The following is a 16,160-nucleotide window of genomic DNA, read 5'->3' on the forward strand; positions in this document are numbered from 1 at the left end:
GCCTGAGGTCAAGCGACCTTAGGCGAGGTTTGCCGGCAGCTGAGTTTCGCGGGTAAAAGTTTGAGATTTTTTATAAAACAATACTAGCAAAAGTTCTTTACAAAGTTTAGTTTTGAAAAAGCCCCCGATTCACATTTTCTCGAAGACTTTCTCTAAAAAAGTGCTCCCTAATGCACCTCTAAGAAATGTTAAGTTACGTCAACTTGACCGGCCAGCGAATTGGGGGCTTTTGCAGCCGGCCAGCGATTGGGGGCATTTGGAGATGGAAGGTGCCATTTTAAAGGATCACCGGAGATTCCTATTCAACGAAAAAGACAAAAAGGCATATGTCTTCTTATTACTAAAGGCTTAGAATGATCCCCCTGCTCACACCGGCAATCGACAAAACTAAATTATCAATGTAATTTCTTGTAAGTATATTGCTGTGATGTTGTCGTATAAAGTGTTCATACATGGATGCCAACTCCACTGAGTTTTTGACTATGTGTCGTGCAAACGGGTCATGTCGTGAGCCAGCTAAGTGGAAGTAAATACTGGACTATCTGGAGGCAGTCATCTCGTGTCCAAACCGTGAGCTTCTCTATCATCTTATTTTCAAGAGTTAATACCACGAAAACCCCTAAATTGGTACACATAAATTTACCAAAACTAATTGATAATTACGTATTTACAAAATACCGTCTCAATTCATCTTATTTCATCAGATCCGAGATGTGATATGGTTCCGAAGGTCCGTGAAAAATTTATCCCAAACTAATTTTTTGACCACCGTAAACCCTAAATTGGTACATTTGTGATAAATTTATTCTTCGTTAGTTTCCATTAAACTGATTAATATCACAAAAAATCACAGATATGTACACATGTGATAAACGGAGGGTAATATCCAAAACTGATACATTTATCAACTATCGCGTGTCATTTAACAAAATAATTTGATAATAAAATTTAATGAAAACTAACGGAGGGTAAATTTATTACAGGTATACCGGTTTGAGATTTTTGATGTTAAAAAAAATTAATTTAAATAAATTTGTTATATATGTACTGATTTGAGATTTTTCGTAATATTAACTCTATTTTCAATTGGGGTCGCAACTGCTGTTCCTCAAATAAGTTGATTTCAAGCCCGTCTTTTCTTTTGTGTCGGCACATCTAACAAAGCAGTCTCGTCAAAGTTTTTGTTTTTTGGACCGGCGGGGGACAGAATAAGTACTCCTTCGCAGAACAAATGTTTGCATGAAGGGCTGACCTATGCGCCAAATAGCGCATGAACATAAACATTGTCAATCTTCAACTCTGCAGAAGAGAGCAGAGATGGCTGCTTCTTCACTCATGGCATTTCAAGTGAACTGCTCCGTTCAGAGGTCCTCCAATCCCCTCAGTTTTGATCACTTCAAGTCTAACCTCTCTACTGCTTTCAAAGTAAAGTCTCTCTCTCTCTCTCTCTCTCTCTCACACACACACACACACACACACACACACACACACACACACACACTAACACTATGATTTCATCACTTTAGCCACATCTAACTTGAGTTTAGCTTAGTGAAATTATCACACTCAATTCGAATCATGTAGCTCCGAGTGTCGTTGAAGTGCTTAACTAGTCACTCACAAGGAGATATCTTGACAATCTGCCAAACTGACTGCGTATTTTGCAACTTTTGTGAGCAGCCACATGGGAAAGATTTGCAGCAATCTCCTGTTCGAGTTGATGTTTCGAAGGTGATCAAGAAGGTGTACCTGAAAATATTGGATGCATTTGTCGACTCGGTGTTTGAGTTCGATGACCAACCATTATTCCCATCTCAGGTTAGCTATTTAGACCCCATTCAGTTAAGGAGATAATTCACTAGACGAGGGGAATTCAAGATCACCTTTTTAAAGATATTACATGTGAAGGACCAACCGGGTTCTCATTTATTCCTCTGTTCAATTCATCGGATATGTGCAGAGAAATTTCGCGCCAGTTAGTGAATTGGGAAGTGCCGTTAACATCAGCGACAATATTGAAGGGCATATACCGGATGATTTTCCAGAGGGTGTTTACATTAGAAACGGTCAGGACATGCACGTTTCCGATTATATCTTGTAGTAAAATGAATTTTATCTTATGATGCTGCTACAGAAGCTAAAGCATGCACTAGCTCAGGCTAAAAATAGCAGTAGAGAAGCGTAACTGCTGTTTATTTTTGGTGCTTATTGGTTTTATAGTTGTCGAATGAAACGAAACTGTGAGCGATATGCTACAAATTTGGCCTTGTCATACAATTTGTTCAGACTCAATGTCATCTACTGATGGGACAAAAAGCTTAAACTATTATGAACTAATCCTAAGATGCCTCGCTTCATGTATGCTGCTCACTTTACGAACGAATTTCCCCTTGAAGTATGAAGTCGTATTTACTTCTTCTTTCTTAGTTTCTGTTACCACAATTGCAGGGTCAAACCCACTATTTGGAGGACTAAAATCAACCAAATCCATGTTTGGACGATCAAGTCATGCTTGGATCGAAGGAGAAGGAATGCTTCATGCTGTGTACTTGAACAAATATATTGACGGGATGTGGACTTTACGATACAAGAACAGATATGTTGAAACGGAAACGTACAAGCTAGAAAAACAAAGGGACAAACCGTCCTTTCTACCTGCAATTGAAGGCGACTCCTTGGCCGTTTTGTCTGCTCATCTGCTAAATCTGGTGCGTCCACCAACCTAATCATGTCCATCCTTGCATAATTAAAAATAATAGGCCTAAGTTTGTCGTTTAAGGGAAATATCAGGACATTTCAGGAATGAACTGGGGACCTTTGAATGTAGTTAAGGGGTTTATTTGTGTAAATATGCGCAGTTTGATATCAATATTGATTAACGGCAAAAGGACACTATAAGTGCCATAAGTTGTGTACGGAGATCACTTTGGTGCTATAACTTTTTTTCGGATCACTTTGATGCCAACTTTTTTGAAAAACGATCACTTTAGTGCCAATGCTGACATGGCCGCTAGAAATCTAATGTGACTCTTTTTTTATTAATTTTCGATGTTGACATGGCTCGCCGGAAATCTGACGTGGCTCTTTTTTTGGCCGGAATTTTGGCTGGAGTCACTAAAGTGATCTCTTTTCCTCCGATTTGGCACCAAAGTGATCCGAAAAAAAAGTTATAGTATCAAAGTGATCTCCGTACATAACTTATGGCACTTATAGTGTTCTTTTGCCATTGATTAACTGATGATTCTGAGTACGAATTTTGGTGATTTCAAAACTAGATGGTAGAAAATGTTGCAGATGTTAAGCTAACCTGTTCTGACCGTGCTATTTCTCCCTTGAAATTTCTCGGTTGAGATTTGGGAAGGTGAACAAACTGTTTAGCAACACTAATGTCCTCGAACATGGAGGGAAAATCTACTCGATCGCAGAAAATTACCTGCCTCAAGAGATCGACATTTTCTCGCTCGAAACTCTAGGCGATTGGAATGTGAATGGAGGGTGGAATCGACCATTTACAAGCCACCCAAAGGTTCGTCACCATGAACCTGTACATTATCTGAACATCATGCATTATATTATGCAGCTGAAAAAAACCCATTCTCTCTCGTTTCACATATGCCAGAGAGCACCGGAGACCGGGGAGTTAATTATGGTTGGGGTAGATGCGGTAAAACCGTTCATGGAACTTGGAGTGATCTCTGGTAACTCTTCTTAATTTTTACGACACTCTGTCGTCAACTTGGTAAAAGCTTTTTTTACAAATTTCTGATCCAAATATTCAGCTGATGGCAAGGAACTAGTTCATAAAGCCGATCTCAATCTCAATAGATGTCCCCTCTGTCATGAAATTGGGGTCACGCAGAGGTTAGTATATGTGTGTCCTGTTAACAAAATATGCGGCCTGCTGGTCAATTTAATATCTGTCGAAGCTAGTGAATCTGTTGATGCGACCAAGGATTATGTGCAGGTACAATGTGATCATGGATTTTCCAATCACAATAGACATAAATCGACTCATCAGAGGAGGAACGTGAGTAATACGGCCCTATAACTTCAATCCTAGTGTGTATATGCGACTCATGTTGATTGGAATTCAACTTTTGATTGACAATGTAGATTGATAAAATTCGAGAAGGAAGAGTATGCAAGGATCGGGGTAATGCCTCGCTATGGTGATGCTAGTTCAGTCTGCTGGTTCGATGTGGAACCCAATAGCGCTCTGCATATTCTGAATTGCTTCGAGGATGGCGACGAGGTAACTATTATCTGAACCGCGATTATATTTTTCAGGGATCAATTCTAAAATTGTGTAAAAATTCATGGCATTGAACAAGGTTGTAGTGTGGGGCTGTAGGTCTCTTGAATCAGTCATTCCAGGCCCGGATTTTGGTTTGAACAAATATGAATGGTTTTCGAAAAGATTGAAGCCAATTAGATCAAGCGAAGGAAGTGTTGCCACCTCGACAGAAGACGAAACATCATTCTTTTTGTGTGCGTATGAATGGCGATTGAACATGAAAACCGGAGAAGTTAAGGAAAGAAATCTCACAGGAACCAAATACTCCATGGACTTCCCTATGATCAATGGCAACTTCACAGGCCTTAAAAACAAATTTGGATATACCCAAGTTGCAGACTTGTCAGCAAGCTCTACCTCAGGTGATTGATCATATATTAAACTCTGTCATCCTCCAAAACTATGAACCTGCTCCGTGAATCTTGTCGATCATCCTTACCGATTTTTTCGACTTTTATGATAAATTCAGGCATGCCCAAGTATGGAGGCCTAGCCAAGCTATGGTTAGACGAACCGGAAGCCGGATTTTCATCGGTAAAAAAAGGGCAAAAGAACACTACAAGTGCCATAACTTGTGTACGGCGCTCACTTTAGTGCCATAACTTTTTTTTGGATCACTTTAGTGCTAAAATTTTTGAAAAACGATCACTTAAGTGCTAAAATTTTCGAAAAACGATCACTTAAGTGCCAACTCCGGTGCCGTACACAATTTTTCGCCGGAAATCTGACGCGGCATTTTTTTTATTAATTTTTGAAACTGACGTGGCTCGCCGGAGATTGGCACTTAAGTGATCGTTTTTAAAAAATTTTAGCACTTAAATGATCGTTTTTCAAAAATTTTAGCACTTAAGTGATCGTTTTTCAAAAATTTTAGCACTGAAGTGATCCAAAAAAAAGTTTTGACACTTAAGTGATCGTTTTCCCTCCGACTTGGCACCAAAGTGATCCGAAAAAAAGTTATGGCACCAAAGTGAGCGCCGTACACAAGTTATGGCACTTATAGTGTCCTTTTGCCGTAAAAAAAGAGGCTTTTTAAACATTTTTTTCTGTTCTTTTTGCCTTGTTTCCTACTCGTTGATGCAATTATGCGTAATTCATGCACATGTTCATCTTCTTGTTTGCACCAGAAAGAGAAGCCGTTTGAGGACACGATTAAGGTTGAGTACCATAAATTTGGAGAGAACGTCTTCTGCAGCGGAGCTGCATTTGTTCCTGAAGAAACTGGATTAGAAGAGGACGATGGTTGGATAACCACCTTCGTTCACGACGAATCTACCGACATCTCCCAAGTTCGTGAATATTCACGACAAGTATAATTTTTTATGGTTTTTTCATGTAAGTTCAAATTTCACTAGTTCTTGCTACTTCATTGCAGGTACATATAGTTGACACCAGGAACTTTTGTGGCGAGCCGGTTGCGAAAATAATGCTGCCCTCTCGAGTTCCATACGGTTTCCACGGAACTTTCATTGTCAAACCCCATGTGGTGAGACCGTTCGCGGTTCGTGACGGCGAGGCCATACAAGCTTGAACTGAGCCCACGACTCAGGGCCATCGAGGCTGTGTGAGGTCGGCATTGAGCTCGTTAGCAGAGCTCGACCATGGCAGGAGTTCAATCTCGATCTGGCCTTGAGCTGGGGTCAGCGACGGCCTCCGAAGGAGCAATGGTGGTGCGCGGTGGAGAGGGAGATGTTGGTGTTTTTTATTTTTATTTTTTGGATGGGGTGTTTTGAGAAATATAATGCCAATATGCTAAATCATGTGTGGGCCTGAAAATTATTGTAAAGAATATGTATAATAATTGTAATATTTTGAAATATGAGAAGGGTATTTGATATCGGAAATAAAGTGGAAGAGGATTTTCGTAATTTTTCTCATAATTACGCCCCTCACCGCAAGAATTGATGTAAAGTTGGATGCCAAACGCTCATTTTTATGAAGCTCTTACCTACATTTCCCCAAGCTTCTGAAACTATTAGCAGTTTCACGTATATGGATATTTAAAAATTCTTGAAAATTCGGAGTCAATTCCACATTTAGATATGGCAATGACCAACATAGCACATCAACATGTTACCTATTTGAGCATGCGAGTGAGTCAATTCAAAAGAGGCATATTCCTCCGACCCTTCAGCCTAACAATAATGCCAAAACAGCCTTACCAACCCAATTTATGTCAAGTGGGCTTAAGACAATTGGCATTACACGCCATCTTCAACAAATCAGGAACTTTCACTGTCATCGTTTTCTCATTGAAGTGATTAATTTCTGATCATCCTGACGAGGAAATGACATTTTCGTGGAAATAATCCATGGCTTTGAGTCTCGTGACATGTGACATTGATGTGGTGAAAAAATAATAGGTACACCTATATCGCCACATAAGCCATGCATAAGTCCACTCATCGATTGTTATGTAGCCATAATAGGCCTACTTTTAAGATCTAATCTCTCTCCTTCGTTACCTCCTCTTTCTTTCTCCTGCACCTGCACGGGGACCGATGTTCACATGCCCTCTACCTCACTTGAGCCCGACCTCTATGCCTCCCCCATCGTCGTCACCGGCAGAGTCGCTGGCTCTGACTGAGCCAACCAAATCTAGCCGAACAATGCCTGATGATGACCATGGATGAACCGTGAGCTGCTCGTTCCGAGCAATCGCAACGTATTGAAAATGATAACAATGAGGTGTCGTTTAGCAGAGGGATTAATAAAATTCCTGAACGATGTCGACAACGGCAATGGATGAGCGTCAGCGTCGCTCGTGAGCCGGTCGTCCATGGCTGGCCAGTGAGATCTGTCAAAAGAATCCCTCCTTTGTCCATGGTGGATGGGAAAGATTGATACCCAGGGAATCATTAGCAATGCCCGAATGATGCCGACAACGGCCATGGATGAGTGTTGGCATGCTGCCGGTGATGCTGCAATCCACGGCCGCGAGGGTCGTCCATGGCCTCAAAAGGCAAAAAGAAAAGGAAAAAAAAAACAGTAAGAGAAGAGAGAGACTAATGAAGGAGAGAGAAGTGGGCCCATTATGGCCACATGACAATCAATGAGTGGACTTATGCACGACCCACATGGCAAAACAGATGTATGTAATATTTTGCTTGATGTGGTAGGGAACAACCAATCAGAGCACGCCAAATATGCATTTAACCCATATTAGAGATCACGGAGAAAAGTGGAGGGAAGTGGGTGGACGAATACTGTGTTGAGTATTAGCATCCGTGTCGACTGATGGCTTGGTGTGTGACAATAGATCTAATACTTTGTCGTCCTCGGCAAACTAATACATCCCTTTCCAATTTGGACCAGCCTAACAAAGTGTCTTCTTTCATTGAATGCAAACTAAGCAGGGATATTCGTAGAATAAATTTTCAAATGAAACAATAATCCTTTGGCTCTATGTAAAATTGTTAAATTACATAATCGCATCGCATGGACTCAATAAGTACGAGTATATAAACCTTATCGACCCTTTAGAAAGGAGAGACAAAGAAATGCTATCTTCACGCATGACACTTCAAGTTCATTGCTCTGCGCTCCATTTGATCTACTTTGACCCCTTCAAACGTAATCTCTCTCTCTCTCTCTCTCTCTCTCTCTCTCTCTCTTCTCTCACGCACATCGAAGTTGACAGAGTTGATCCTTCTCTTTAGCCGAGATCCCCCAAAAAATTGATACTTATATGTAGTCATGTCTATATAGTGATCATTTCGATTTTCCTTTGGACAGTATTGATTACCAACACTAATTTGAGTTATTAGCGATCTTCATTTATTGGCTATTTTAACATTGTCAGCTTTTCATATTGCTTATAAATTTTTGTTTGCATTTTTTAGCAACACATTCACCAACTTTTTAAAGAAATTACCAATCTGACTAGAGTAGATCACCGAGTTTTTTCTGATTGAGTTACTAATTAGTTTTGAGTTATCAACTTTCATTTGAATTACTTACTAAGTTTATTTATTTAGTTATCAACCTTTTGTAAATTTCACCAAATTTTATTTATATATTTTAATTATACTTTACATTTTTCCAAACTATTATATGAACTTACTAACTTTAATATGAATCAGTTATCAAATTTTCTCTGATCAAGTTAGGTTACCAAATCTTATTTGAGTTAGTTGTTGACGTTTATTTGACTTTTTTAATTTATCAACTTTTCTACGGGATTACATAATCAAGAATAAAGATGGTAAGTCACCAAATAAAGTTCGGGAATTTCATATAATAGTTGCAAATTTAAGGTTTTGGTGAGAAAGTTTAAATAGAAGTTGCCGACATTAAGAGAAGCATTTTTGTTAGAAATAAGAGAAGTTTGTAACTTAGAAAAACCAAAAATATTGGTAACTAACTTAAATGTGACCCAACAACAACATATCGTAGCTAAATCACATGTGAATATGATACATTTGATGAAAATGCTGCAAATTCTATCACGACTCTCATCGTAGATGATAGAGAGAATTTACCTTCTTTCTTTTCATCACTCTCATGGCACATTGAGAGATATTAAGTAATCCACCTTTAGTGGAATGCTCACACTTGATGTCCTTAGAAAAATATGGTTATCTTCAAGCTCTCATACATGTCTCACGTTTGTTAGTATGCACTCTCACCCATCATGCATTAGAATTAGAATCTCCCTCGTCACTACAACCTTGTAGGTTATGTTATTCCCCATTACAACTCTACCACCATATTTAGTCTGATAAATGATAAACTAGTTCCTATGAGACGACATATGATAAGAATACCCTGTATCCGGTACCCATTTGTCTTCTGACAAACCGGTAGTCATGCGCAATATGGTCTTCGCACTATTAATGCTCTCCTTGGCAATGTTTTCCACACTTGTTGTGGCATTCTACCACCTTTATATCCCAGTTTCAGCATTCTTACTCATGTGTCATCCTCGTTACACTCAAAACTCTTCACACAACCATTGGACCTCCAATAGTGCGACTTTGGCCTACTTTTACCTTTGTTGTTAGACTCCAATGTACATCTCTACCTCAAATCATTAGTCCCCATGCTGCATCCTGCCCTAGAATGTCATCTCGCTAGTTTCTCTACCACTCCTTATAGAGCAATGTGGATTTTACCTTTTCTGAGGTAATCGTAATATGCCCTAATAACAGTGAATCAATATGGAACTCCAATGGCTCTAGTAGAGACGTCAACATCATCATATCTTGTTTTTCATCAATTAGGGCCTCGTCGAATCCTTTGACTCCATCATGAATTTGTTAAACTCATCGAAATGGACTTTAATGGAAGTACCTTCAGCAAATCGAAACTGAAACATCCTCTTTAATATGTATAAGTGATTATATAGGCCCTTCATTATAAAAAAGGGTCTTATATTTTGCCCACAACATTGCGACATCCTTCTCCTTGGCCACTGCTACTAACACCTCATTTAATAGGTTCAATAGGATTATACTCTTTGCCTTCTCCATTAATTAATTCTTATCGGCCACAGTAATCATTTCCGATAACTTATCTTTCATCAACGCCTTACTCAAACTTTGGGTTGTTAATAGCGCGGGAGTTCTACCCAAAAAAAAAAAAGCAGCGCACACGTCTTAACGCTTCACAACACAATGTTATTTATTATGCTAAATGATGCACCTAACCTAATGGGGACCGGCGGACCCGTTATGCGACTAGACGAATCGGCGGGTTTGAAGTCAACGATGTCGGATTGAGCTCAAATTTGGTCGGCTGAAGCGAAACGGCGTGCTGATCAATACTCACTGCCTTTGGCTGTGACTAACGATGGATTTTCGCGATTCGAGATTGTTTAGATGGGTTTTTCTATTTTTTTAGTATTTTTTTTATGGGTTAATTTAGTAAAGGGTAGTTTCGTAATTTTACGTTTTGATGTTTCCTAATCCTAGTAGGGCTTCGTTTGGGGTTATATAAACTTTTTTTAGGGTTTCTTTCAGCAGACTTGGATAATTTTGATTTGATAATCATATTTGGAGGACGAATTGTTCTTCTGACGAATTTTCTTGTTCAGTCAATTTTTCTATCGCGTTTCGGCATCAATTGGTATCAGAGCACAGGTTGCTTGAATCAATGGCTGAACAGAATCGCGGTCGTGGACGGCGGGCTCGTGGTGGCCGGGGGCGTGGAGGCGTTCCTGAAGCAGACGATCAACCGCGTCTAAGAGATCTGCGAGACGTAGAAATTGAAGAACAGAGAAGACGAATCCAGGATTTGGAGCGACAACTTGCGGAGGCGAGGTTGGGCGTTCAATCCGAAGAAGGAGCGGAATCTGAGGATTCATCCGATGATGAAGAGGAGGACGTAAACCCTTTTGGGGTTCTGAACCAGGGGCGGAATCGAGGAGTACGACCTGGAAATCAGCGTTCTTCACAAAATTTCGGAATAAAGATCGAGATTCCTGAGTTTAATGGTAAGGCTCATCCTGATGAGTTTATTGATTGGTTGTATACGGTAGAACGGATTTTTGATCTTAAAGACCTAACTGAGGGACAAAAAGTGAAGTTAGTGGCTATCAGGCTGCGAAAACATGCTTCGATTTGGTGGGAACACGTAAAAAAGCAACGCGCTAGAGAGGGCAAGCCGAAGGTGGATCGCTGGGAGAAGATGAAAAAGTTATTGCAGAAAATTTTTTTGCCTACCCATTATAGGCAAGAGGCGTTTATCGAATATCTTAACGTCAAGCAAGATGATAAGACAGTTGAGGAATTCACAGAAGAATTTGATCGATTGCGGATGCGTTGTGATGTGGCAGAGGAAAACGAGCAGACGATTGCACGATATCTGGCAGGGCTGCGATATGAGATCTCTGATGTTGTCCAATTGCAGCAGCATTGGACATATGAGGACGTGTGCAGACTAGCCCAAAAGGTGGAGGGGCAGTTTAAAAGAAAAAGCAGTAAGTCCAAGTGGTCTAGCAGCGGTTCTAAGTGGACAGGCAGCAGTTCCAAGTGGACAGATAAAGAGTCCCGGGGGAAAGCAGGGAGTTCTTCAGCTCCGGCAGCAGTTAAGGGCGCTGGTTCAAAATCTGCAACAAAAGGAGAGCAGGGTAGTGCTGGATCTAGCAGGGGAGGAGCTGCAAGCAAGCGATGTTTTAAGTGTCAAGGACTCGGGCATTTTGCTGCTGATTGTCCGAACCGACAGTTTGTGACACTTGTAGATAATCCAACTTTCGATGAAGACCCAATTTATGATGAATCAGAAGGCGAGCAAGCAGATGCAGATCCAGATCCGGAGGACATTATCTATGCCGATTCTGGTGAGTCTTTAGTTGTGCGTCGGGTTTTAAATATTGCTGAGGTAGATGATGAATCGTGGCTCAGGCATAATATATTTCATACTAAGTGCACTAGTGGGGGAAAGGTGTGTAGTATGATCATTGATGGGGGAAGTTGTGAGAATGTAATATCTACCATTATGGTAGAAAAGTTGGGGTTGAAAACTGTCGAACATCCTCAGCCATATAAGCTGTCATGGCTTAGGAAGGGGAATGAGGTAAAAGTGAGCAAGAGGTGCTTAGTGCAGTTCTCGATTGGGAAGAAATATACTGATGAAGTGTGGGGTGACGTAGTTCCAATGGATGCTTGTCATATTCTGTTGGGGAGGCCTTGGCAATTTGACAGGAAAACACAGCATGATGGATTCAAAAATACATACACCTTCAAGAAGGATGGCCGGACCATTACTCTGGGTCCTTCAGATTTGAGAAAAGAAGGGAAAAGTAATCTGCTTTCCAAATCAGAGTTCCAGGAGGAGGCGATAAATGCCCCAGAGCTTTTTGCTGTCGTGGTCGTGGAGCAGAATCTTGATAGTCCAGAAATTTCAACTCAAGTTCTACCTATACTTGAGGAGTTTGCTGATGTCGTACCAGAGGAATTGCCACCTGGATTGCCACCCATGAGGGACATTCAGCATTGTATAGATCTCGTTCCAGGAGCTACTATTCCTAACAAGGCAGCTTACAGAATGAATCCTAAGGAGCATGAGGAGATGCAGAGGCAAGTGCATGAACTATTAGAAAAAGGTGCAATTCGAGAGAGCATGAGCCCTTGTGCAGTGCCAGCTTTGTTGGTTCCTAAGAAGGACGGGTCGTGGAGAATGTGCGTGGACAGCAGAGCTGTTAACAAGATCACGATCAGGTATCGCTTTCCTATTCCGAGGTTTGATGATTTAATTGATCAACTGCATGGAGCGACTATCTTTTCGAAGATAGACTTGAGGAGTGGATATTAACATATTAGGGTGCGTCCTCAATATGAGTGGAAGACCGCTTTTAAAACTCGAGATGGTCTGTATGAGTGGATGGTGATGCCTTTCGGGTTGTCTAACGCACCGAGCACCTTTATGAGATTGATGAATCAGGTGTTTCGTCCTTTTATTGGCCAGTTTGTCGTCGTATATTTCGATGATATTTTGGTTTATAGTGTATCGACTGATCAACACTTGCAGCATTTGAGAATGGTGTTTGAGACGTTGAGGGAACAGAAATTATACGCTAATACCAAGAAGTGTCACTTCTTGACTGATCGTGTGACCTTTTTGGGCTATATAGTAACTAAGGAAGGCATTCATATGGACCCAACTAAGGTTGAGGCTATTACAAATTGGGAGATTCCGAAAAATATTCATGAGGTACGTAGCTTTCATGGGCTTGCGTCTTTTTATCGGAGATTTATTCGGGATTTCAGTACTATTATTCCACCTCTGACGGATTGTCTGAAAGGAAGTAAATTTGTGTGGACTAAGGAGGCAGAAGCTGCCTTTCAATTATTAAAGAAGAAGGTGACTGAAGCACCTGTTCTCGTGCTTCCTGATTTTAATGAGATTTTTGAGGTGCATTGTGATGCTTCAGGTGTGGGTATTGGGGGTGTCCTAAGTCAAAAATGTAAACCCGTGGCATTCTTTAGTGAGAAGTTGAATGAGGCGAAAAGGAAATATTCAACTTATGATAAAGAATTTTATGCTATTGTGAGGAGTTTGGAGCATTGGAGGCACTACCTTATTTCGAAAGAGTTTATCTTGTTTTCTGATCATGAAGCCTTGAAATATATCAATGGGCAGCACAAATTGAATGCAAGGCATGCAAAGTGGGTGGAGTTCCTTCAAGTTTTCAGTTTTTCCATCAAGCATAAGGCAGGAGTGCTAAATAGTGTGGCAGATGCATTGAGCCGAAAACACTCTTTGCTGTCTACGATGAAGGTAAAAGTTCTAGGCTTTGACACTTTTAAAGATTTATATGTTGATGATCCTCATTTTGGGGATATCTGGAGGAAGAGCAAAACGGAGCCTTTTCAGCAATTTCAGATCGTGAAGGGTTACCTATTTAAAGGTAACAGATTGTGCATTCCTCAATGTTCTTTGAGGGAATCTATTATTATTGAGGGACATGCGGGTGGTTTAGCTGGGCACTTTGGCGTGGATAAAACGAAGGCCTTGTTGAGTGAACACTTTTATTGGCCTCGGATGGAGCGTGACGTGACACGTTTTATAGAGAGGTGCAGGGTATGTCATGTGGCAAAGACCAAGAGTACTAATGCAGGATTGTATATGCCTCTACCTGTTCCAGTTGCGCCGTGGGAGGATGTCAGTCTTGACTTTGTCTTGGGTTTACCAAGAACGCAACGGAGTAAGGATTCAATAATGGTGGTTGTTGATAGATTCTCGAAGATGACCCACTTTGTCCCGTGTAGCAAGTCCTATGATGCTTCACAGGTTGCTCGATTATTTCTGCAGGAAATTGTTAAGCTGCATGGAATTCCTAAGTCCATTACCTCAGATCGTGATGTGAAATTCGTGAGTCACTTCTGGCGCACTCTTTGGAGGTACATGGGTACAAGTTTGAAATTTAGTTCATCTCATCATCCACAGACTGATGGTCAAACAGAAGTTGTCAATCGAAGCTTAGGGAATTTGCTGTGGAGTTTGATTGGAGATAATCCGCGACAGTGGGACTTGGCATTGCCTCAGGCGGAATTTGCATATAACAGGTCAGAGAACCGAACTACTGGCAAGACTCCTTTCGAAGTGGTTTATGGGCGTAATCCAATTACTCCCTTAGATCTTACACCGATACCAGTTCTCAAGCAATTTAGTTCGGAAGCTGAAGAACATGCAAAGCATATCAAAGAACTGCATTCTCAGGTCCATAATCAGATCAACAGGCAGAACATGAAGTATAAGCAACGCGTGGATATGCGCAGGAAAAGAGTTGTCTTCAAGGAAGGTGATCTAGTTTGGATTCACCTTAGGAAGGAACGATTTCCAGCGGGTAGGTTTGGCAAGCTTCAACCTAGAGCTGATGGACCTTTCAGAGTTTTGGAGCGAATTAGTGACAATGCTTACAAGATCGAATTGCCGGGTAAGTATAATGTATCCGGAACTTTTAATGTAGCAGATTTGTCACCTTACTACCATGAAGAGGAAGAAGATCCTGAGGAGATTGACAACAACAATGAAGGCGAAGCAGATTCGAGGACGAATCTTTCTCTAGCAGGGGAGGATGATGCACCTAACCTAATGGGGACCGGCGGACCCGTTATGCGACTAGACGAATCGGCGGGTTTGAAGTCAATGATGTCGGATTGAGCTCAAATTTGGTCGGCTGAAGCGAAACGGCGTGCTGATCAATACTCACTGCCTTTGGCTGTGACTAACGATGGATTTTCGCGATTCGAGATTGTTTAGATGGGTTTTTCTATTTTTTTAGTATTGTTTTATGGGTTAATTTAGTAAAGGGTAGTTTCGTAATTTTACGTTTTGATGTTTCCTAATCCTAGTAGGGCTTCGTTTGGGGTTATATAAACTTGTTTTAGGGTTTCTTTCAGCAGACTTGGATAATTTTGATTTGATAATCATATTTGGAGGACGAATTGTTCTTCTGACGAATTTTCTTGTTCAGTCAATTTTTCTATCGCGTTTCGGCATCACTAAACTTCTTAATTTCTACTTTTGCTGCAGACATAAGTATAACAACAATATTTCCGAACAGTGATCAAACGAGCAAAGGTCTAAATCAAATCCTTTAATAGCGCACGCGTCTTGATGCTCCGTAACCATACATTGTTCTCTTTCATTTAGTTCCTCCATTTCTACTTTCACTCCAGACGTAAGTGTAGCAACAATATTTCTAATCAGACGAGCAAGAGCTCAAGTAAAATCCAGAAAACTCTAGCCCTAGCTCCGATGCCAATTGTTGTGAAATAATGTAGAAGCTAATGGATTTTGCAATTCAAAAATAATGCAAGAGAACGAAATCACCAAAGAAATCAATGAGGAACAATAAGAACAAGAGAGATTTACTTGATTTGATCCGCGTATAGATACCTACTCCATGGAGAGAGCCGGCCGAAAAGAATTCACAAATCAATTGGAGAATTACAAAATTACCATTGCTCGGTCACTCAAGTATTTACCAGCCCTAAATTACACTAAAACCCATAGTATTTAGCTTCATGTAGTTGTTCGATGAAATAAATCACGGAGAGTTACCCTGCGGCTTCGAAACACTTCTCAAATGATTCCAGGATGTAATTGAACGGATGTGGCAAGTCAAGGCACACGCACATCAACATCAGCACTCAAAGCCACGAGTAAAGCCCTCTCGACCAAAAACAAAGATCCCTCAAACACAATATTTATATAATTGATGAAATTGAGGAAACTTCTTTTTCAGAAGATTTGACCGACTGCAATAGGAAGTTAACACCCTTATTTTTCACTCGATAAAACCGGTAACTTTCCGGACATTCCTAATTAATGACGCCACACTTGGTTACCCAAATAATATAAGCCAAGCTTCCTGTACATATATATACCGGGTCGTGTTTCGCCAAACAGGCTCAAACTC

At 40.7% G+C, this 16,160-nt stretch overlaps 1 protein-coding gene across 1 annotated transcript; it reads left to right on the forward strand.

Moving 5' to 3' along the window:
• The first annotated feature begins 1,317 nt into the window (after positions 1–1,317).
• LOC115674475 (carotenoid 9,10(9',10')-cleavage dioxygenase-like) lies at positions 1,318–5,825 on the forward strand. Its single transcript, XM_030596865.1, has 13 exons — positions 1,318–1,425; positions 1,681–1,818; positions 1,961–2,066; positions 2,449–2,707; positions 3,346–3,526; positions 3,620–3,698; positions 3,780–3,861; positions 3,965–4,027; positions 4,114–4,252; positions 4,332–4,656; positions 4,764–4,828; positions 5,422–5,583; positions 5,670–5,825. Exons 1-13 carry the CDS (start codon positions 1,318–1,320, stop codon positions 5,823–5,825), a joined length of 1,863 nt encoding a protein of 620 aa, XP_030452725.1.
• The last annotated feature ends 10,335 nt before the right edge of the window (positions 5,826–16,160 follow it).

This window comes from Syzygium oleosum, unplaced genomic scaffold, assembly GCF_021117445.2.
Source record: "Syzygium oleosum isolate NSW1041296 unplaced genomic scaffold, Sole_v2.1 Sole_v2.04, whole genome shotgun sequence".
Classification (NCBI taxonomy): Eukaryota; Viridiplantae; Streptophyta; class Magnoliopsida; order Myrtales; family Myrtaceae; genus Syzygium; species Syzygium oleosum.

Excerpts from the sequence above, each read along its gene's own strand:
- LOC115674475 (XM_030596865.1), top strand. The coding sequence starts at position 1,318 with ATGGCTGCTTCTTCACTCATGGCATTTCAAGTGAACTGCTCCGTTCAG. Across the intron at positions 4,028-4,113 it reads CGACTCATCAGAGGAGGAAC|ATTGATAAAATTCGAGAAGG; the intron begins GTGAGTAATACG and ends TTGACAATGTAG. Across the intron at positions 4,657-4,763 it reads GTCAGCAAGCTCTACCTCAG|GCATGCCCAAGTATGGAGGC; the intron begins GTGATTGATCAT and ends TGATAAATTCAG.